Source organism: Acyrthosiphon pisum, chromosome A1 (genome assembly GCF_005508785.2).
Source record: "Acyrthosiphon pisum isolate AL4f chromosome A1, pea_aphid_22Mar2018_4r6ur, whole genome shotgun sequence".
Lineage (NCBI taxonomy): Eukaryota > Metazoa > Arthropoda > Insecta > Hemiptera > Aphididae > Acyrthosiphon > Acyrthosiphon pisum.
The window spans coordinates 33,376,020-33,398,837 of NC_042494.1; the positions used below are offsets into that span (position 1 = coordinate 33,376,020).

The 22,818-nt window shown below is 31.3% G+C and overlaps 3 protein-coding genes across 21 annotated transcripts in view; 2 read left to right on the forward strand and 1 right to left on the reverse strand.

Moving 5' to 3' along the window:
* Positions 1-418: 418 nt before the first annotated feature.
* On the forward strand, positions 419-5,319 carry LOC100169493 (mitogen-activated protein kinase p38b). 2 transcript variants are annotated; one of them, XM_016807503.1, is made up of 11 exons: positions 419-620; positions 685-823; positions 911-1,040; positions 2,781-2,839; positions 2,898-3,039; positions 3,107-3,269; positions 3,832-3,903; positions 4,139-4,218; positions 4,311-4,389; positions 4,448-4,621; positions 4,920-5,319. In XM_016807503.1, exons 2-11 carry the CDS (start codon positions 723-725, stop codon positions 4,976-4,978), a joined length of 1,059 nt encoding a protein of 352 aa, XP_016662992.1. In that variant the 5' UTR covers positions 419-620; positions 685-722; the 3' UTR covers positions 4,979-5,319. The 2 variants fall into 2 exon arrangements, with proteins under 2 accessions (XP_016662992.1, XP_008186811.1); XM_008188589.3 differs by lacking the exon at positions 4,139-4,218 and adding an exon at positions 3,996-4,075 and having other exon boundaries at positions 4,920-4,996.
* On the reverse strand, positions 5,228-7,190 carry LOC100167422 (NADH dehydrogenase [ubiquinone] 1 alpha subcomplex subunit 5). The gene is given in 3 exon segments (NM_001293554.1): positions 5,228-5,635; positions 5,695-5,856; positions 7,111-7,190. Coding segments are annotated over 3 exon segments (360 nt in total). The 5' UTR covers positions 7,135-7,190; the 3' UTR covers positions 5,228-5,461.
* An 8,496-nt stretch (positions 7,191-15,686) lies between these two features.
* The window catches only part of LOC100163331 (dentin sialophosphoprotein), a 16,922-nt gene continuing 9,790 nt past the window's right edge, over positions 15,687-22,818 (forward strand). For 3 of the 18 annotated variants that reach the window (XM_008188600.3, XM_008188601.3, XM_008188602.3), the window contains exons 1-12: positions 16,405-17,002; positions 19,039-19,235; positions 19,423-19,731; positions 19,824-19,961; positions 20,088-20,188; positions 20,240-20,388; positions 20,450-20,662; positions 20,966-21,115; positions 21,320-21,484; positions 21,549-21,761; positions 21,821-21,974; positions 22,391-22,628. In XM_008188600.3, the coding sequence (XP_008186822.1) occupies positions 19,075-19,235; positions 19,423-19,731; positions 19,824-19,961; positions 20,088-20,188; positions 20,240-20,388; positions 20,450-20,662; positions 20,966-21,115; positions 21,320-21,484; positions 21,549-21,761; positions 21,821-21,974; positions 22,391-22,628 (1,991 nt within the window). In that variant the 5' untranslated portion in view covers positions 16,405-17,002; positions 19,039-19,074. Of the gene's footprint in view, positions 15,883-16,400; positions 17,003-17,875; positions 17,966-19,038; positions 19,236-19,422; positions 19,732-19,823; positions 19,962-20,087; positions 20,189-20,239; positions 20,389-20,449; positions 20,663-20,965; positions 21,116-21,319; positions 21,485-21,548; positions 21,762-21,820; positions 21,975-22,390; positions 22,629-22,818 lie in introns of those variants that run through there. The other 15 variants (XM_008188593.3, XM_016807499.2, XM_016807501.2 and 12 more) reach the window with 13 other exon arrangements.

The following is a 22,818-nucleotide window of genomic DNA, read 5'->3' on the forward strand; positions in this document are numbered from 1 at the left end:
TATAAATGATAAATTGCGTTTTAGAACTCTTCGATTTGTTGTAGACGCCAGATAGACAATAACTTCCCAGTCCACGGGCTCCACGTCAAGACAAGAGCAAAGCCTCAAGAAGTCAAGACTAAAGACTCAAAAGTGTTATGGTAGTAGAAAAGGTAAATTATTAATCATTATCGTAAATTCGTAAATCGTTTTCTGTTTCATTCTTATACTGTCGATCATAGATAAGTTAACGCGAAATTAACGCGTTTTCGCGTTATCAGCTGTAGTTTATCAATTTATCATTATGTTAAATTGTAATATCTTGATTCTTGGTTCAGGGCGAAGTGAAGGCCCACATTCGAACTGCGTTGCCCCACCAATCACAGTCGACGATTCTGAAACATAATATTAAACTTTTATTTTTCCCAAGTAAAAAAATATGAAATATAATAGACCCACTAACTAGTAGCTATTAACTATATAGGTAGGTGTTTAGGCGGCGTAGAACTGCCGAGTCCGCACTCCCACAGCTCTCCATTTTATAACTCAAAATACACGAAGATGATTCGATAATAATTGTTTTCATTCGTATCGTGAGGCCGTGAGGGTCACGTTTATTTGATAAGCTTCAAATTTCAATAGTACACAATAATATTATATCGGTACAGTTATTATATTATGTTATTATAATATTATAATTTACAGTCATAGGTCCGTCTCAGACTTCAAACCAGCGTTTCACAATGAAGTATTACAAAATCGAAATTAACAAGACCGAATGGGAAGTACCCGATAGGTATCAAATGCTCACTCCCGTTGGTCTTGGTGCCTACGGCCAAGTTTGGTATTTAATATTACCTACTAATTTCTATTTAAATTATTTTCTTATTTTCAATAAACTTGATCTTTTTTTTATTATTGTATTTTATAGCTCAGCTGTTGACAATCAGACGGGGCTGAAAGTTGCTATCAAAAAACTTGCCAGACCATTTCAGTCAGCGGTTCATGCTAAACGTACCTATCGAGAGCTTCGCATGTTAAAACACATGAACCATGAAAATGTATGTCGTTTTTGATATTAATTGATAAATTGTTAAAGGCTACATTTCACTCTGCATAAATACATTCAAGTCATAGGTAATTTTTTTTTATTTCAGCCATGGGACTTGAAATGTTTTATCACAAAGAACTATGCTTTCATTATTTTGATCCAATGGGTGGGTTTGAACATATTCTTTAGGAGTTTAGCTCACTAGCCTCTCCTAATCTCTACCTATAATTTTTTTTAACTATATGTAATTCTTGTCAAATAATATATTAAGTATGTATTCAAAATTTAAAATAAAAATAATGGCAGAATATATACATTTTTACTATAAAATTGAATTACTTCACCACACAGGTTATTTTTTTCATACTTTTCAATGACAATTATTAACCTAAAATATCAAATTTTGGTACTTAATATCAGTTATAAAAATTAATTGTTTATTTTTTTTCTATTAGATATGAGCAGGGTTTACTTTCTTTTACTTAAATTTTAGCACAATGTTATGGAAATATATGTTATGTTACCACTTTCGAAGTATGAAATTATTTTTTTGCTAAGTTCGGTAGTTATTTTAAAATGATTTTTTTCTAGTTTTGGATTCTGAGCAGAACAACGAATGTAGTTATAATACAACAATGTGTGTTATTTTAGTGTCTAAAGACACTATAGTAAAACTCAACTTTTTTGATTAAAAGTAAAAAATTTCAAAATAACCAGGAATTAAAAAAAAAATTATAAACCTTTGCTAAAATGTTAATATTATTTTTAAAATAATTGTCTGGTGACCTTGGTTACCTGAAAGTTGAACTTTTCCTCTCAGAATCTTTTTTCATCGTATACAATGATTATCATTGAGTTTAAATTTAACACATACATTACAGTGACCTCAATGACACGAGGTACATTTGACACCTACTATACAACAGAGGTTACCTAATAAAAAAAAATCATCCAAACAATAATATTTTTAAATCACTCATCCACACATTGGAATTATTATAAACCAACCTTCTCGGTTGTGCTGTTTGTAGGCTGTGTCATTTTTATATTATTGATCTTAAGCATCGGCAACTACAGCTATATTACCATTTTATAGGGGAGAAGGGCAGTGCCGCAACAACCGCAGGAGTAGCCGGGGCAATGAGAACCACAAATCGTTGGCTCAGGGGGCCCCGACGGCGCCTGCATCTATTTTAAACTTTTAAATAATTGCTTTGTAATCTAATTTTTAAATCAAAAAAAATATATTAAGAGGACACTACCTACCAATAAATTTGTTATCTTCGTATTCACTTGTTTCAATAGTGTGCTGTTAGTTTTGATACTAGAGTGAATTGACCTACCATAAAAATTTTAGATAAGAACATTACCTGTGCTTAAGCGTTGCTGATTTTTCGAAAAAACTTCTCCAAAAATTAAAACACTAGAATTTTTAAATACTCTTTGAATATGACATTTTTAAATATTTGATGGATAATGTCAAAAATCTACTAGTGCAGTTTTAAAAATTTACATATCTGAATTTCTTTAGAAAAGGAAAAAGAAAGATTTTGAGAGGAGACCTGTTTTTTTTTTTAGTTTAAGTGGGTAAAAATGATGATTGTTTTTTTAAATTTTTTTTGAGTGCTTATAATACTGTTTGTAAGTGCTTTAAAGTTTAAATCCCAAACCCTATTTATTAGTTAGGAAATGTCTCTAAAAAACCATTTAACCAAGATATTAAAATTAACTTTATGTTTTTAATGTGTAGGTGATTGGATTATTAGACGTGTTCACACCTGCAAATACTATGAATAATTTTAATCAATTGTAAGTTTATGTATAATATATAACTTATGTATTCTTAATATTTATTTTTTTCTTATAGATATATGGTCACCCATTTAATGGGAGCTGACTTAAATAATATCATACGTACACAAAAATTATCTGATGATCATGTTCAATTTCTTGTTTACCAAATTTTACGAGGTTTGAAGTACATCCATTCTGCTGGAATAATCCATAGAGTATGTAAAATTGATATATGTATTATATACAATTTGTCATTTCATTTCTGGTATAACATTTATTTAGGATTTAAAACCATCAAATATTGGTGTAAATGAAGATTGTGAGCTAAAAATATTAGATTTTGGATTAGCAAGACCAACTGAAAGTGAAATGACTGGATATGTGGCTACCAGATGGTACAGAGCACCTGAGATTATGTTAAACTGGATGCATTACAATCAGACAGGTTTAGTTTATAGACATATACATAATATATTTAAATTTCAATATCAAGATATACACTAAACATTAGTTTTAACATTTCAATTGACTGAGTTACATAATATATATTGGAAATAAAAACTCTGAGTATCAAATATAGGTTAATAATATTAATATGATACTCATAATTTAAATTTTATAATCTTGCTCCGCTCAGAATCTAAAATATTAAAATATGCATACCTAATACTTGAAAAATGTCTAAAAATATAATATAATATTTTGCAAGTTAACTTATTAGGCTAAGATTCAAACATACCTATGTCTTACCTAGCTAATTTTTAAGCTAATAAAAATAAATGTGCAATGCGTATAATGTTGGGCCCTATTCAATATAAAAACAATGATATTATTTGATTAAAATATATAAACATTTTATCCCAAAGTTAATCATTAATTTAATATTTTTATCTTGATTTTGATAAGACATAAAAAGTGCTATTATAATTCATTGATAGAAGTACAATATTTATAATACTCCTTGTATAAGTTATTAATGTGACATAATTAATTATTTTTAATTATAGTTGATATTTGGTCAGTAGGCTGCATTATGGCTGAACTTTTGACAGGAAGGACATTATTTCCTGGCACAGATCGTATCCTTTTAAATAATTTTAAGTCTTCTATACTCATTTACTATTGAAGAAAATCTAACATAGAATATATTTTTCTTATAAGATATTTAAAGACATACAACAATTAAATTTGATTTTGGAAATATTAGGCACCCCATCGAATGAACTGATGCAAAAGATATCCAGTGAATCGGTAAGTGCCATATTATAGTATCATTTAAATACGCTTATAATCCTTAACAGCGTCTAAACTTAGATGTGGATCAATTAACACGTTTATTAGTTTTGAGTGGAACGCCGTCCGATGAATATTTAAATAAAATTAAAAGCTCGGAGGTTTGTGTGTCTTATATTTGCCATTTATTTGGTCGTGGTAACGTTTGCTTTAGTCATTATGTTGTGTTGTAAGATTTTATTTTGTAATTTAGGCAAAAAAATATATACAGTCTTTACCGGTAATGCCGAAAAAAGATTTTGGTGAAGTATTCAAAGGAGCTAATCCATTAGGTAACATTTTCATTTAAAAACTTTTGTTTTAGTTCTTAATGAATTATTTTGTTGATAGCAATTAAACTGTTAGAAGAAATGTTGGAATTGGACGCTGATAAAAGAATGACTGCTGAAAAAGCACTTGCACATCCATACCTGGCGCAATATGCTGATCCATCTGACGAACCAAATTCACCTCCATATGATCAAAGCTTTGAAGATATGGAATTAAATGTAGAAAAATGGAAAGGTGAAGTACTCATTTTGAATATTTATTGTATAGTTCATAATTCGAGTTTATTTAGTTAAAGTTTATCTTGTCATTCTTGAAAAATAGTTTTTTAATGGTCATCAAAAGTTATTATATGCATCTTTAAATTAAATTATTTTTTGATTGCGTGACCTGAAATCACCTGTATGTACCCGTGTGTACGTACTCATCTAAATTGACACTGTTGAAAGGCCTTCACAAAAAACATATTATGTTAGATTAATAAAATAAAAAAAATACATTAATTTAAATCACATGTTTAACATTTATGTTATAGAACTTGTCTGGGAAGAAGTTGTAAGTTATGTTCCATCCACACAATTAGAATCACCATAAGTTAGTTCAACACAATTTCGATGTCTTGTGTAATTATTTTTGCAGACTATTGTAAGAAGAATGCTCAGCTTCATTAAAGTTTTATTAATGTTTATAATTACATTTATAGCTTAATATTTTGATTATCGTTACTGTTAAATAAATTCTTATGAATTTAATTAAGATAATTTAGTATGTAATTATTTACCATTAATTTTATTTTATATATAAAATATTTTCTAACATATTTTTTAACACATATTGTTTTATTCTATGCAATAATTATATTTTTGTTTTGTTTTTTAAATAATACATGTTTTTTATTTCACATTATTTTGTTAAATATATTTAAGTACACTTTACACGTAGGTTATTTACTAATTATTTAAATAAAAAGCATTACTTTATGTTTCACTTTATTAATAAAAATTCAAAATTTTGCGGAATACATATTTAAATTATCTAACAAATTGAAATCAAACTATTTTACAATATTTAAACAAATTACTTTGACGGAGGCCAGGACCATTGGTCAGCACTTGGTTTGGCAATTAACGATTCCCATGGTTTAAATGCCAACATCTGTCTGGACAAGACTAATTCATTTTCAGCCTGTAAAATTAATTCTTCAGCTTGTCCACAGTCAATTTTCTTTTCAAAATCTTCTACTGCTACGGTCTGAATCAAAAGTGAATCAGTTATAAATCTTATTTACAATAATACAATAATATTAATACTTCTTGAACGATTTTGGCCCTATTGCTAATTATTTGCTCAGTATACTTTCGATACGCTGCATCCTCCGGCATTTTACGCAAGGTCCGCAGAATTTTTCCATATAACACTCCTAGAGTATAATGTGGACTTTTTGCTACATTGAGTCTAGTGAGACCAGTTGTCTAAAAAATTTACATTATTAAATTAATAAATTGATGAAATACAACTAATCAACTATGGCAAGCCACTGATAAGGTAATCGGTATGTTATTAATTGGGCTTGGATTTATATGCATTTGCATGCTTTTTTTAAGCAGTCCAAAAAGTAGCTAGATAAGCTACAAGTTGGAATTATAGCCAATAGATCCAGAGTACAGTCTTATTTTGCATATTTTGTCATTTTTTGAATGTACTGTTTATTTCTGTATTTTACGATTTCTCATTGAATATAGATGGTGTTTAAATGCATAATATGTAATATTTTCGTTAAATTGTTAATATTTACAGTTATATAATATTAAATTTGAATACTTACTTAAGTTTCATACCTACCCATATGTTTTACTATTGTTCTTTTGTTTTATCCATATAATATACCTATGGGCTATGGCAGTGGCGTAGCCAGGAATTTTGAATGGGGGGCTAGGTCTCGCAAAAAAATACAAAATTATTTATACTTTATTTTTTTATTTATTCTTGATAAAATTCTAAAATCTAAGGTCAACGTAGTCAATGTGCGGCAGGGAACTATAGCCCCCTTAGCCAAACCCCCCCCCCCTCCCCAATCCTACTGACTACGCCACTGGACTATGGTTCATAATGTATTTGTTTTGTTATATTATCTTATCGCTTCAATAAAATTTGATCGGGATTTAGTTGTTGTAATCTGTATATTGAGTTTGTTGTGATCCGAGTGTGTGCAGTAAATTTAATTTAATTAAAATATATTTAAAATGCTGGAAATTAGTGCAACTATATTTAGTAGGCCAAACAACTGTGTAACCGAATATAATTGTGTTTTTTCTACAGATGGATAAGTTTATGTAAAGTTAAAGTGAACGGCGATAACGTTTTACAGTTATCTAACATTTGTCAATTAGAAAACATAAGACATAAGAGTGTAGTTTTTCAGATTGATAGCTGTGATACCAGTGAAAAATACTTGTAATTTAAAGCTAATGTTAAAAATAATAAATTAATATATTTTAAACATGTATTGCATATTTATTATTTTAAAGGGTATATTTTTACAAAATAAGAGCATAAATGCATATTTTATAGTAGGTATTTCCAAGGTTTTTAGAACATATAAATCCAGGCCCTAGTATTATTAATAATTTTAATATTGTATATTTTTATAAATTACATTTAACTGTTTGAATATAACTGTAACGCAATTGTTTCAAGAAATATCAAATAACCGATAATATGCTTACCTGTTTTAAGTATTTATAAGACATTTTGAAGGACAACCAAAAAAGTTACAGTAAGTTATTTTGCAGTTTACACTTTGCAGGTCGAGTATCTAAACTTATCACTGTCTTATCAATTTCTAAATTCTTTAAGTTGATAAAAAAAATACTCCCTACCACGGTTTAAGATACTATCTTATACCGTGCTCCCTACCAACGTTTTTTACACAGATATATAAATATATGTTTATATATCTGTGGTTTTCTATGACCATCAGCTGTTTCATTAAACTATGATTAATCGTGATAACAAGTAGCTATCACATTACCACAATGTGATGTCATGTCATGTCCACAATATGTGACATAGGTACAACCACGATTTAAGATATACCTTAAATCGTGGGTACAACTGTCATGTCTTATTGCGCCGCGGAAACAATGCGAAATTGCGAAAGCGGACCCCGCGGCGTCGTCGGTTCAAAACTGGAAAAAAAAACGTACTGACTACTGACATGTCTACGAACCATTGACAGAGAAAATATATCGAATAAGAATATGTACCTTGGTCCGTGCCATAGCTAATTAACAAAAAAAATGTTCTTATTAATTATTATTATATATTATTTTAATAATATTGTTATTTTTCCATAGCCTATGCTTTATAAAGTCATAACTAATAATTATTAATTATTATCATTTATCACCTTATTTGCGTTCCACATTTCACAATTTAATATTTTCATAAAACTTGTTTCAATGAAACGAAAAAATCAATTTGACTTGTTAATGACCTATTGAACTAGGTATGTTTTATATTAATAGATAGCGTAAGCTTGCTACCTACACCATGATATTGTTAGTAAATTATACCTGATTATAATATATAAATCATAAATCACAAATCACCGACCAAAGGTTTTAGGCAATTTTTCACAGCTTTTCCGACTCAACATTTTTTTCACTCAGATTCTCATAGCATAGTTCCATAGTGGTTAACGGAGGTGGTGGCGTGTGGTAAATGTTTAATGTGCCGACTTGAGGTTGATGTAAATACTAAACTGGGGCTAATGTCCCAGTTGTCCCCGCCCCCCCCCCCCAAATGACGCCACTGCAGTGAGTGCTGGATACTCCACATTTCACCAAAAATGTGTTAAATGATTTCTTATAACATGTCGTCCGGCCGTCACTCGGCACTGGTCACAACTCACAACTGGTCCGCATTTAAGAGGATGTCAGCGCACAATTTGTTTTCTCTCTCTGACCAACGTGCAATATAATATAAGAAATTATAGGTGCTTTCACAATATTACGGTAATGATAATAATTTCTAAAATTAGAGTGAGATGACCTAGGTTAAAAATGAAACCCGAGTGTGAATATAATTTTAAATGTGAAGATAAAGCATAACTTCGTGTGGTTTTATGTGAAATCTTGTCCCAAATCAAAAATAAACTTCTGCAAATGAATCTTTTGAGAGTATGCGTATAGTTAAAGTTAAATGGAACATTAAACCACATTCTAAACTACAAAACATAGGATACATATTATATCGAAAAAGTTATAGAATATAATGCTGGTAAAATGTAAACTTGAATTTATAGTTTCTAAAGTCAATAAATATTTTTACCAACGAAATATATAAAACTGTTGACAATACATATACATTTTGATTGAATTACTGTACTTTTTTTAGAAGGAAGGTCATAATCATTTTTTTGGGGACTAATTTTAGATTCTGAGTGGAGCGATGAATGTATTGATTTTACAATGATGCAGTGGCGCCGAAGTTTTTAAAAATATGTGGTCGGGCATTGTGGGTTTTTTTTATTTATATGTATTTTTATTTGTGTCTGTCCTCACCTTTTGGGACAGTAAAAATGTATCTATTTTCTTCACAGCATCTTTTCTGGTAGGAAAAAAAATTTAGTTGGTACATTGTAGGGATGGGAGGGGGGGGTTATAAGTAAACAAATAGTTTTTTAAAAACGTCAGAAAAAACAAACAAAATTTAAGGAAAAACTGAGATTTTTACCCAAAACCAGTCTTTGAGAAAAATCGATAATGTTTTTTAGTGTAACACTAAAGAAAATAACCTCAGTGGCGAACCCTGTGGAGTGGGACCCGGGTCTGGACCCCCCCCCCCCTTGGCTTATGTCATAGTTTTATTTTTAGTTTTAAAAGTTTCCGTGAAATGTTCATCGAAATTTATTGATTAGATTGATTATTACCAGGGGCGCCATTTCAGTTTTTTTTAAGGTGTGCAAACAATTAAAGAGGCCAATTTTTTCCCACCTCCAGGCCAATCGTTAAAAAACGTTTCTAGTGTTTTCAGTTTTTCATTACAGATTCATTACAGCATCAAAAACAAACTTAATAAAAACATATTTTTATAGTTAACACATTACATTTTGCCGTTCATACATTCTGTGTATATACTGTATAGTGTATAGTAAAGATATTTTTAGATAGAATAGATGCATATTATTATTATTATTATTATGTCTTTTGTCTATCAGTAACCAGGGGCGGACTGGCCCAGGGTGCTATACACCAAGTAGCAATCCGGGCCCCCGTTTGTATTTATGATCCGGGCACCCGATTACCACAGTCGGTATACGGTATAATACTGGTATAATACGGTATTATACAAAATAAAAATAAAATAACATATTTCAACATCTCTACAAATAAACAACATGTTATTCTTAATTTTTTTTTTATATTTACTTATAAAACTAAGGGATCTTTCCTAATTTAGATAGGTTTGAAAAAAAATTACGGGCCCCTAATTAATTTTGCACCCCGGGCCAAAAATAGCCAGTCCGCCCCTGTCAGTAGCCACTTACCATTTACACATATTTGTGTGTACCAGTGGATAAAGTGATACCGATATCAATTTATCAATTATCAAATTAAAGAACACAATATTATAATATTATTTATGATTATCAGTGAATAGCTGCGTTGCATGCACAATTAAAGATTGACAAACTGAAGGCCATCTGGCCATAGCATTAATTAGGCCTAGGCCAATTGTGGACAACAAAATTACAGGGTGTGCGAGTGTTTTTTTTATTAGCATTTAAAGTTCAAAAATTGACAAAATATGGAAATATCACAAAAATTAACAAATTATTTTGAGTTAAGAATTCGTAAAAATTTTTCTTTTTAAATCTAAGATTTGAAAATGTAATACAAGATTCCTCATAATATTGTCTACCTTTATCAAAAAAAAAATGTCTACAAGAAAGTCAAATTAAATTTTTATGACCGTTTGAAATTCATATTTTTACAACACTTGATATTCATTCGATTTCTCATGTAGCGATTTTCTTATTTTGTTGTAATTCAAAAACGAATAACTGTAGATACATGAAAATTTCATTGAATGTTTATTTTATCAATTCTTATACTTAATAACATTTTCAAAATATTGTGAGTGGTTTTGAGTTGTTTACGGACAATTTCATATTTCAATTTTTTTATTATTTTTTTTCCATGAATATCAATAAAGTTTTATCTGTTTGGCCAAAAAGTGTTAAAAAATAATACAAGGCTCCTGATACCTATATTGTTACAATAGCAGTTGAAAATTATTAAAAATACATTGGCACATGTTGTGATTGTATAATAATATAATATTATTTGTGGGTACTTGAAACTTCTAAAGTACCTATACTATAGTATATCTATGATAGTATCACGGTTTGTTGTTGATGTATAACGCGTTATAAGTACCTAATGGATATTGTGATATGATTATTTTGGAATTTATTATAGGTATCTACCTATTATAGGTCAATTTTTTTTTAATACCATTGATAAGTCATAAGTATATAATATGTCTTATACCTTGTATACATACCGTCTCCGCTCAGAATCGTTTTTCTTATACAGTGATGTTATGTTATTGAATTTAAATTTAATACCATCCATTATACGGTGACCCACTTGTAATCTACTGTACAACAGAGTGACATCCACTTGCCCACCTTTTTTTAATTTAAAATTTGGACGAAATTAGATATTTTCGTTTTTACTTTATTTGGATAGACATGTACCAACATAAGCAACATTATACATTTTTATGTACCCGGAAACATCCTAAATTCCTAAAGTGGCCCTCCAGAACTAGTGACCCCCCTGACCCCTAACTGTGTGTAGTTACAGCCGTTCTCGATTGATGAATTGTTATACATTTTTATATATATAGATGCATATATGATATAAAATATAAATATAAAATAACGCAAGCCCCTAGGGTATATAGTACGTCATATTAATACACCCAATATTAATACAATATATTATACATTATTATACATCATCATAATATTATCTTCTCTTCCATGCTCCGCGTAGTTATAGGTATAGTATAAAGCCAATAGCCAGTATAGGTAGTATACGTACTCAAACTATGCTCAAAAGTCAAAATCCATAATACCGAAGACCGAACTCTCGAGTCCAGTACTCCAGTTCAACCCCACACGCTATATATATTATATACAGTGTGTTACGCAAAATACCGATAATATACGTACATTGGTAGGTATTTATACTCATTATAGTCATTACTCAACAACCTTTTAATAAAGAGTTTAATGCCATCATAAATCCATAAATCATTACTTATTGTAGTCATTATTTATCTCTACTCACTTCAAATATATAATAATTCATTTGACTTTCATTCTTTGTAGTTAAGTACCTATCCAACTTATCTGAGTTATCTACTTATGGAACACAGTCTAAAGACTAAAACTAAAAACGATTACTTTAATTATCATTGTAATAACTAATAAGTAAACTTAAATATAATTAATAACAGCTCATTTGGTACTTATATCTGCAGGGACCAGGGAAGGGTAGGTCATACCCTACAAGACTCCAATATAAAATATATATTTACAAGTATTGTACAACACTAACATAAATAGGTACATAACGCTTTCGTCTGTGTCAGAGAGAATGAGCCAAAGAGAACGAGCGACCGAAAAAAGAATCTAATGACCAATACAAAGATAGTCCTTGAAAACGTAGAACCCTTTATTTAAGCAGCCTACCACTCTCTAGCCAGTAGCCAGTGTGATCATATCGTCCGATCCACAGTGCATGCGTACCGACTATCTCAACAACAACTGAATAACCCGTACTATGGTCTATGAATACCAAATCCTGCGAGTAGCAATTGGACTTTTTTACGAGCAGTAATTAATCAGTGCCTTAAACCCGCCCCTGAGTGCATTTTCTTATTTCGATTGACGTATTATGACATACACTGATATACAGTGGGGTAGGGTTTTGACCCCCTCTAAAATGTCTTCCTTTTACAAAAAGATCTTATTTACCACCGTTTCAATACACAGAGTCGATCAATTATTGGTCATTTTTAATAGATAAAATTTAAATTGTAATATTTGACAAAGACGTCGAATAATTATAGTTTTCATTTTTTGGCTGATTTAGAACATTGCTAAACGTCTGCCATAATCATCGTATGGTGTATCATCGTATATCGATTATTACCACGTTTATTACGAGCTGAAGAGACTCAATGGATGACCAGGTGTCCAGGTTAAACACTTGAGTGTTCTCAATGCAGTAGCGTGTACATAGGGTTCAAGTGTTGTTCAGGCAACACCTTAAATATGGGCGGGTAGGTATTGATAGAAGAAAAATACGAAATTTTATAGGCCAGTATAACAGCGTATTATAAGGGGTAGGTCACCTAAAATGATTTGAGCAACACCAATTTTTTTATGATACACGCCACTGCCTCAATGTATACTAAATTTGAGACTAACTATAATTTGTAATAACCAATTATATAAAAACTGTTTAGAAAAAAATAATGTAAATTATTTACTCGTAACTCAGGTAAAACTCTAACTGAACTAAAATCCTGAGTACGCTACTGATGACCTAATATTATTATGTAATCACATATATTTATATTATGATGTTCTTACATGTTGTATTGAGCACAAAATTTGGTCTACGGGATATATGAATGTATTAGTGAATAGTGATATCAAATATGTCTTAATAAGCCTTAGCGCATTTTTAAATTGATAAGCTATAATATTATAAAATATTTTACTCCACGCTGCTTAGTTTGGGAAATAGAAGCAGCTAATCTATATATAGCATTAGTTACTTCGTACACGTTAAAATATTTGAGTTAGTTCTTATTTCACATCGTTGAGCGTATACTTGAGTATACAATATTGTTTTAGCCTGCATTACTATATACCTACGTTTTTTAAAAAGATTGTGTATTTTATAATAAATAGATTTAAAAAAACCGGCCAAGCGCGAGTCGGACTCGCGCACGAAGGGTTCCGTACCATCATTAGCTATAAACATATTGGCAACACTGCTTATATTATATTTTCTAGGATTTTTAATATATTTTGTTGTTATAGCGGCACTAGAAATACATAATCTGTGAAAGTTTCAACTTTTTAACTTTCATGGTTCATGAGATACAGTCTGGTGATAGACGGATGGACGGACGGACAGCGGAGTCTTAGTAATAGGGTCCCGTTTTACCTTACGGCAGGGGCGAACGCAGGGGGGGTTTTAGGGGTTTAAACACCCCCCGAAATAGTAGGTACAAAAAATAAATTATCTGACCTACAAATGTATTATTAATAGCATTTCAAAAAAATTAAAATTAATTATTATTTATTAGTTATTAAAAAGTTTCCCTTTTCCCGTGGTTTTGTAAATTAATGGATACAGTGAAGTCACCAATAAAATGTATGATAATGCAGTTTTGAAGTGAGTATGACAGTATGTTATAACTTAATACTTATTAATAACTGATCGACATCGAAGGCCGCCAATCCGATGATGTACGTAATGTAGACAGACGAGTGTAATTATTGCCGTCTACCGGAAATTCGCAACGACCCGTCTTATCTAGAATCTAGATAATTCTAGAAATTGTATCATTGTTCAATAATCAATATAATATACCATAGTATGCCAACGAACAACGAACTGTCGTATACTCGTGTCTCGTATTAGTCGTATTCCTGTATTGCTTATAGCCTGTATTGCTACAATAAAGACGTAATATTAAACGCAAATATTAAAAATGAGTTCAATTTTAAAGTTTTTTAAATCTTAATTTTTAATTAAATTTATATATATAGTATAAGTGACTAAAATAAAATATAGTAAAGTGTAATACAGTATGAATAATATGATATTTATGAATACCTACTTTAAATTTTTTCAAAACCCCCCCCGAAATATTTTCCTGCGTTCGCCCCTGCCTTACGGAACTCTAAAAAGCAGAACTCCGAGTCTGTTATTCTAATACCGCCTTTTCCCTCTAAACGTTTTAAATTCTTGAAAAAAATAATACTAATGTTTAATTATAATATGACGGCTGCACCTGAGTGCTCGTAGTACACTAAGATTTTAAAAAAAGTTGAGTCCCGTCTTTCGAATATTTTTAATTCTTTTTTTCGGTGATATTTACGGGTGTTGGTAAAATATCCAGGGTATACGTAGGTCTACTGTATCATATTTTGTAGTGGTTCAAGCTAATAATTTGAAGCTCACACAGTCAAAACTTTTTTTACTGAATTTGGGGAAATTATGTTTTTAGATTTAAATAAGTGAAGATTTTCAACAAATTTGAAATTTGAAAAAAATGGATGGCTTGTTTTAAAACGTTTAAATTTTGTAGCTACCCACTTTTATACTAAGAATTTTTTAAACAACTGTTCAAACTTAGACCATATATAGGATATAACCACATAGGTTATTTATTAAAACATAAATTGTTGACTTATGTTATCTACCTATACGGCTATACCTATTACCTATATATAGGTATTTTCTATATCCACCTATGTAAGGTTAATTAATATGACAGCGATAGCTAAAAGAAAAGAGTTATTTTTAAAAAGAACACTAAAAAATAAATTATATCGACCTCGTTCGGGAAGTCCCCTCGTTCTAATGTCAAATATTATAATAGATTGAAAAAATGAAGACAGTGTCTTGATTTCGATAATCTGTAGACAAATTTTATCAAAAACAATAAATTATAAAAAGAATAAAGCCTAGGGTATTTGACCGTTTGGCATAACCTTAATTACGACACTACTGCTTATATATTATATACCTATACTATATAGATTATATATATTGCATATATCTAAATGTACATATGCCATATATATATAGATATATGTATAGTATCATGTTTAATATATAAATATAGACTATATTATATAGTGATTTTTACGTTCCGTGGCTTGTGTGAAGCGAACTTCTTTCTAGGAAATTTGTTGGGCTTTAGGGTGATCTTTCTATATGCGCGCGCATAGTAGACCGGCACAGATGATACACGCACACGGTTAACTCGAAAACCGCGAGACAGCGTCATCATCATCCCTTTCCACTGCTGTTGACCCTCTCGGTACGCCGCCGCAGCATCCGATAATCACAAAATTTGTCTCGCACATGCGCTCCATCGGAGTCAACAACACTCACACACACATAGATACTTTACATGTACATAACATGTAATGCGTACTTATATAATATAATATATATAATAACGAGGACAGCGATCTCTCCGTACGCCGCCGCGTGACGTGGTGTTATATACTTTGTACATAAGTATATGACGTACGTTTTACTCAAGTTTTAGTGACAGTATTATGGTTGTACATGATATTATAGTAGTACGCCGACAACGCCGCCTCCTACAGCAGTCGACTCACGCGCGGAATATACAACACATCAACGCGTCAACACGTCTAAGACGCGGTATATACCTATATATTATACATAATTTATATACATTATTACTAAACACTATATATAGGCATATAGATACTGTATAAATAACGTCACTATATTTCTATATACTGCATACATACGCTTAGGTATAATATCTTGTGTGTATAAGAGCGTAAAATATACAACAGCAGTAATTTTTGTATGCGATAATTTTTGCAACCACCTACTACACTGCTTTCGAGTGCATCGAGTTGTGTTCAGAGTGATTATATCGGATACCCCGCGAAGCGCATAATAGGGTACCTATGTATAATTATTTATTATTATTACAGTAGTGGCCCGTTTAGCGCGGCCCAGTACCACAGATACCGTTTACCTATAGGCTATAATAATATTTTATATTAATAATATTTCGAACGCGCGCGCCCGACGATCCCTGCAGGCGTGGTCCCCCCCGACCATTAGATCGATTCCGACAGCGTCCGCGGTCCCGACTCCGCCGAAACAACGGGACGCTGTCCGTCTGTCGCGCGATCAGCGTCTGCTGCGCGCTTGACACGCACCGCGCCGCGATCACACGCCACGGATACGTGCCACACGCAACGCGCGCGCGACGTCCGTCTGCCGCGTCCAACCACCGCGCGCTACCCGTTCTCCCACAGTGGCTCGAGACGACGTCGTCGTCCCCGTGAGTCACGTTTTTCCGAACGTTCCGTCCGCGCCGCGAGTGACGGACAATCAATAACGTTATCACAAGCAGCACTACACACAGCAGCTCGCGCGCGCACACAAACACACACACACACACACACAACGAGCGCCCGCGAACAAGCAGTACACGCAAACACACATACACGCACGTTCTACTCTCGCGTACACGCGTATGCCGTGCTCGCTGGTCGTTTCACTGTTGTACTTCGGTGCTGGCGGTACGACTGTCGTTCGACCCGACGGCCACGAATGCGACGACGGCGGCGTCTGCTGCTCCGATTTCTGCCCGTCACCGCCGCCGGGCCAGACTCGCCGTGCCAGTTGTCAACATTAGCGCCATCGGCCGGGACCGTCGACGCACCGCGAGACCGTGCAACCGCCGTTTTATCATTATAAATTTAATGTCGGCAAAATATAAATCCGTCTGTTTCGGAAGGTGAGCCACATCGATTTGTTGTTATCTACATCGCACACCGCGTTAATGTTGTCGTAGGCAGTCGCGTCTGTTCGACGCTGTGACCGATCACGAATTGGCTCCACCACTGCTACTGATGCTTCCCCGATTAGCGAGTCACAGACGCAGTCGCTTGAGGGCCACTCTGGGGCCCCAGAAGTGTTTGGCCTCAACGGCCAGTTTAGGTCTCTAGCTGTGACTAGATTTATTTTATTCTGATCATGATATTGTTATATCATGATTCTGATCACGTTTCTAGCAGTTCTGATTGTTCTGGGCTAGCTGTTCGGCTAGTCGCAGGCTTGGATCTAAAAGGTTCTATGTCAATATTTTATTATTTTTTGATTACCAAATTTCTTCTCAATTAACTGTTGAAATAATATAAATTCTGATTTAATTTAAAAGGTTTTGATAATTTATATGTCCAAATCAAATAATTACAAGCTGAAAAATATTTAAACACATTCAAATTGGCTTTTCTGAAGAATTTCAAATTTACACATAGAACCTTTTGGATCCAAACCTGCGTAGTGTCTTCTAATGTGTAATCGTTTCTAGTTTAACTCTAGTCGAAAAGTATTCTTTAAATTTTTACACAGCATAGTGGCCTTCTTGTTCTTAGTTTGATATTTAAACTACCTACTACAAACTAAAAGAAAATTGTTTATAAAAAATAATCTACCTACATATACCTATATAGATACATTTAATTTCTTTTGATACATTTAACATTTGTAACAAGATCATACGTTACACTAGAAATTTGGTACTAACTTATTATATTTTAGTTCTGTAACTTCCAACATTTGTACTTAATTTTTGAATTTTTTTCTGAACTTATTTCAAATGTAATAACGCTATAAGGTGTCATTTTATAGTCTATTACCTACTATTTCTTATGGATATCACTCTATTTTCGATAGCTGTTTATCCAATGATTTATGAGTAATTATTATTGATTAATATTATTTAGTTTTTTGTTAGTTGCGTAATTATTTGCAAAGATAATATTTAATATTAGGTATAATTATTTTGTAACCCGATTTAATCTTTCATATTTACCTAATTTATTTTTTAATACTTTTATACCTAATTATATTATGACATATTTGTGTATCATTCAACCATATTGTACGTTTCATAATTCTTAATAATTATACCTAACCCATATTAATTATTATACATTATATACATTATGTTCATGACAATTAATAGGTATAATCTATACTCTACACAATTAAAAATAACAAGTGTTGTAACAGTTTTATTATTTATACAATCTGTACAATTTTATGAATAGAAGAATACATCATATACATCATTTTGTGGGATATTAATGTATAATATGATACATGGGCATTTAATTTTCTATGTGAAATATTTCTGTTATCATACTTCTCTCATAACTTGTAAAAAAAAATTTCAATGTATTTGAAGTTAAAACAATAATCTATTAAAACAGTAGTAAATAGTAAAAAATAATTTATTTCGTGGAATTTTTGTCAAATTAATAAATGTAGATAGGTACCTAGATACAGCTATAATTGAAAAATATAATAAACACTGATATTGCTATTAAAATTAAATCAATATTACTGATCTAGTAATGAAAAATATTCATTAAGTATTAATAATACTTATTTTGTCCTCCAAACATGTACTTTAACGTATACAGTATTTGACTAAAATATCAAAGTACAATAGTGTTTATGTTGGGTTTGCCGTATGAACGAATTACTAATTGATCTTTTCTTGAACTTCTAATGTTAGTTGTTAGTTACCATAACAACTACAATGTAGCCAAATTGTAAATGTTTCTAATAATGGCTGTTTTGTAAGAAAAATAAATGTTAACATCCGCCCAGTATTGTTTTTGAATATTCTAGGTACCTAATATTGATTAACTTCAGCAAAATCTATAGATAATTCAATAATTGTTATACTTTTTAGAACATTATAATATTTTATTATTCTAATGCTGACAATAGTTAATTAATATATATTTTTTTTTGTTTTAGATTTCAGAAACGGTGGGACCCGTATTTTGAAAAGCTATGATAGGCTTGAAACTGGACAATGATGATTTATCTAAGATTTTCCCCAAGTGTCGCCCATCTACTGTACGATCTACAGACTTAAATTTAAATCCCCTCTGTGACGACGACACAGACCATGATATGGATTTGACTCAGCAAAATGAACGTCAAAGAAATAGGTACTAATTATGAATATACAGTAAACTTAATACAATTTTCTACTGTATAAGTCATCATCCTCAAGTTCCTTGATGAAAAATTCCATGCTTAATGCATTATTCCACTGGTTACTTGAAGATCAACTTAAACAGTTTTACTATACTTTAATTTTAAGATTAATTTAAAACATTCCTTATTATTTAATAGGTGTGATAACATACGTGGAAATGGTACTAGAAAACGTAGCATTCGTGGAATAAGAAAATTTCGAACTCGCAGAAGAAGTGATAGCGATGCTAGTCAAGATTCATCATTAGAAACTAGTATTGAAGACGATGAGGAAGAAATTAATGAAAACATGGATGAAGACGATGATGATGAATCTGATATCAAGAATGCATCTAGTGAATCCGGGGGCATGTGTAATGTGGACATTGGGGCGACTAATCGAACAAGAAACTCCAATAAAATAAATTTGACATCACAACAATCTACCTACAAATTGAGAGATTCAAGGTTTGCCAATATTATTTTACTAAACTATCTGAAATAGTTGAGCATTTATATGGTTCAAACTATTTTTAATTATATTTGTGATTAACTTACAGAATAATAGAAATAGCTGGAGGTCGAGAAGTCTATAGTCAAAGTCGAAGTAAACCTGGGCGGAAAACTCGTCAATTGCCTTTGCCTACAGAAGTTGATTGGATCAAATCACCTGGCCGGGTATGGGAACTTCGCAATAGGTAAGTTAAAAATTTAATATGGTTGCTCATTGGGAAGTATAATTTTATGGTACCTAACTTTATTATTTACACTTCAGTATTATATTTTTAACTATATATTTGATGTTTATATTATGTATTTTATAGAGGACTCGATGTTTCTAGTACTGAATCTTCACGAGAGATTTCTGAAGCAGTATTTTCTACTGATGTAAAACCTACCAAACATCAACGACCATTATCTTTAGGTAAGTGAATAAATATAAAAATTAAATGAATTTTATTTTTAATTAATTTAGAATTAGATGATCCAGTTTTGTTTGATGATATACATAATGATATGTGGGATAAAGTTCAACATGATGCTTCAATTGGGCACTATGGGATGCATCATCATAAAAATACATACCAAACAATTGATTCTTGTCAACACCATTTAAATTATAAAGTATGTAAGGCTTTTTTTTTTAAATTTCAATGATGAACAATATTTTTTATTTTTTTTATAGACTAGTCAAAATGGTGATTTAAATATGATTGCAAATAGTAATCGTTCAGAAATATCTAGCACTGAAAACACTGATGGATTAGTTAGGTCTCAATGTGAAGTTCAGGCAAATGATTTTAATGGATCACCGAAACAATACAGGGAGGAAGAACAATCAATGCCATCTTTATTATCATCTCCTACACTTTATATGCCTCGACCGGGATTTCCTCAAGTATGCTTATTGTATACATAGTATCATTGATTATAAATATTATAGATTGCTCACTGGCCTGTTTTTCAGTGGTACAAAATATTTACTCCCGGTAGATGGCGAGGAAACGTGACTACTAGCGATTACAATGTTATAAGACAAATATTGTTTTAATCGCTTGTAACCACGTCGCCTCGCCATCTACCGGGAGTAAATATATCATGCCACCAAAAAACCGGCTAGTAAGCAATCTATAGTATTTATAATCAATGATAGTACCAATATTATTGTGTTTTTAATCCTAATAATTTTTATTTTTATTAGAGAGTGATTCAAGATGATTCTAGGTCTTCCAGTCCATCTCCAACTATGAATTTCGATTATTTGTATGAATTTTCAGAGACAAGAAAAGTTTTAGAAGAATTCTTTAAATCTGGAGCTGAAAATCAAGATACTCAACAGTTGCAATTCCAGGTATTTAATTATATATTTTTTTTTATGATACTACAAATTGTCAAGTCAGTTAATGCCAATGTTGAAAATTATATTGTATTTGGAGAATCACTCTATATTTTTGATAGAGATAGGATTTATTTGTATATTTTATTGTTAATTATTACTTACAAGTAATATATTTTATGTGATGATTTTATCTGATCAACTTAATAAATTTCTTAGGATTTGGAGTATGAATTGCGAAGAAGGATACCAGTTTCTGAACAAGGTAATACATATGTTGGTATGCATCTATCAAATGAAGATGACCACAAAAATTCACAGTTATCCCCACATAAACATGATTCTTCTTCAGATGGTTCTCGATGTTTAGCTGGAGTACATCAAGTGTGTATAATTATTTAATTGCTGAGTTTATAAATAATTTGTTGTGTGATGAATATTTGTTTAGAGTTGTGTTGGAAGGTATAGTCGTAATGTAACTTTATCACCTGAAGTAACAGACTGTGAAGATGCTGGGATGGGTAGTGATGGTGAATCATCATCTATGGTAGATGGTCAACACCTAATTCCATTATGTGGTGTAACCTGTATCACCATGCCAGTTTTAGAAGATGGATTGTCTAGTGGTCATACTAGTGATACAGATAATAATAATCCAACTGTATGTATTTTATATTTTATGTTTTGATGATTTATATAATATCATGTCTATGTATTTAGGTATTGTTAATGAAAAGACAAATTAGTGAGATTGAAAGAGAAATTATAGAACGTACAAATAGAGCCAGTAAATGTGATAGCATTGATGCAAATACAAGTGAGGTGGTACATTCCAATAGTCAAGAAACTGGAATTCAGTTATTGGATTCACTAGGTTTGTTTGTTTGTAAAATATACACTGATAGTTTAAGTTAGTGTGGTTGCACCTAATTTTTATGTTATTGAAAAATAATTTTTTGGGTATATAAGAAATACAAAAAATAAAACTTCACATTCAGCTACCAAGATTTTACATAATAATTAGGGAAGGGTCAAACTTAAGTTTTTCAAGAATAGAAACAAAATTTTTCCTCAAACTGTTCAAATTTGAACTTAAATATTATTTTAGATTTTTTTTTGAATTTTTTTTTATTTTAACCATGACATGATTAAAAACATAATTATAGTAAATCAGTATTTACACTTAAGAGGACCTGCAGGTGTTGTCCATCTTTCTAACATCTGTATCATAAAAATAATCATCCTATATCATAAAAATATGTACAAAACAAAACATATATTTGGTTTTAGTGAGACCTGATGAGAGCAGAACTCCTCCTCCTCCAGCACCAACAGCACATCGCAGTGCTAATGAATCTGCTGATTTGGTTGAAGCTGCTATTCATGAAATAAGATCTAGTCTTAGACAAACAAAACCCTTGAAAACTACTAATGTGGATGATGATATATCTCCAGGTTGCAGCCCTAGCAAAGATAGTACGAATTCAAATACTGCCAAAACTGAAGATTTACCTATTTGGGTACCAAGGTAAAATAATACTGCACTACTAAACCAAAATATTAATTTTGAGAAAAATGTAGTTTTGTATTTTTCATTTTATTATACCTTTATTATTTGTTAGTCTATTTGATTTAGCATAAAACTTTAAAAATGTATAGCCTATTAATTGTAATTTCATGGTTATTGTGTAAAACTGATAAACCTCTCAGATGCCATA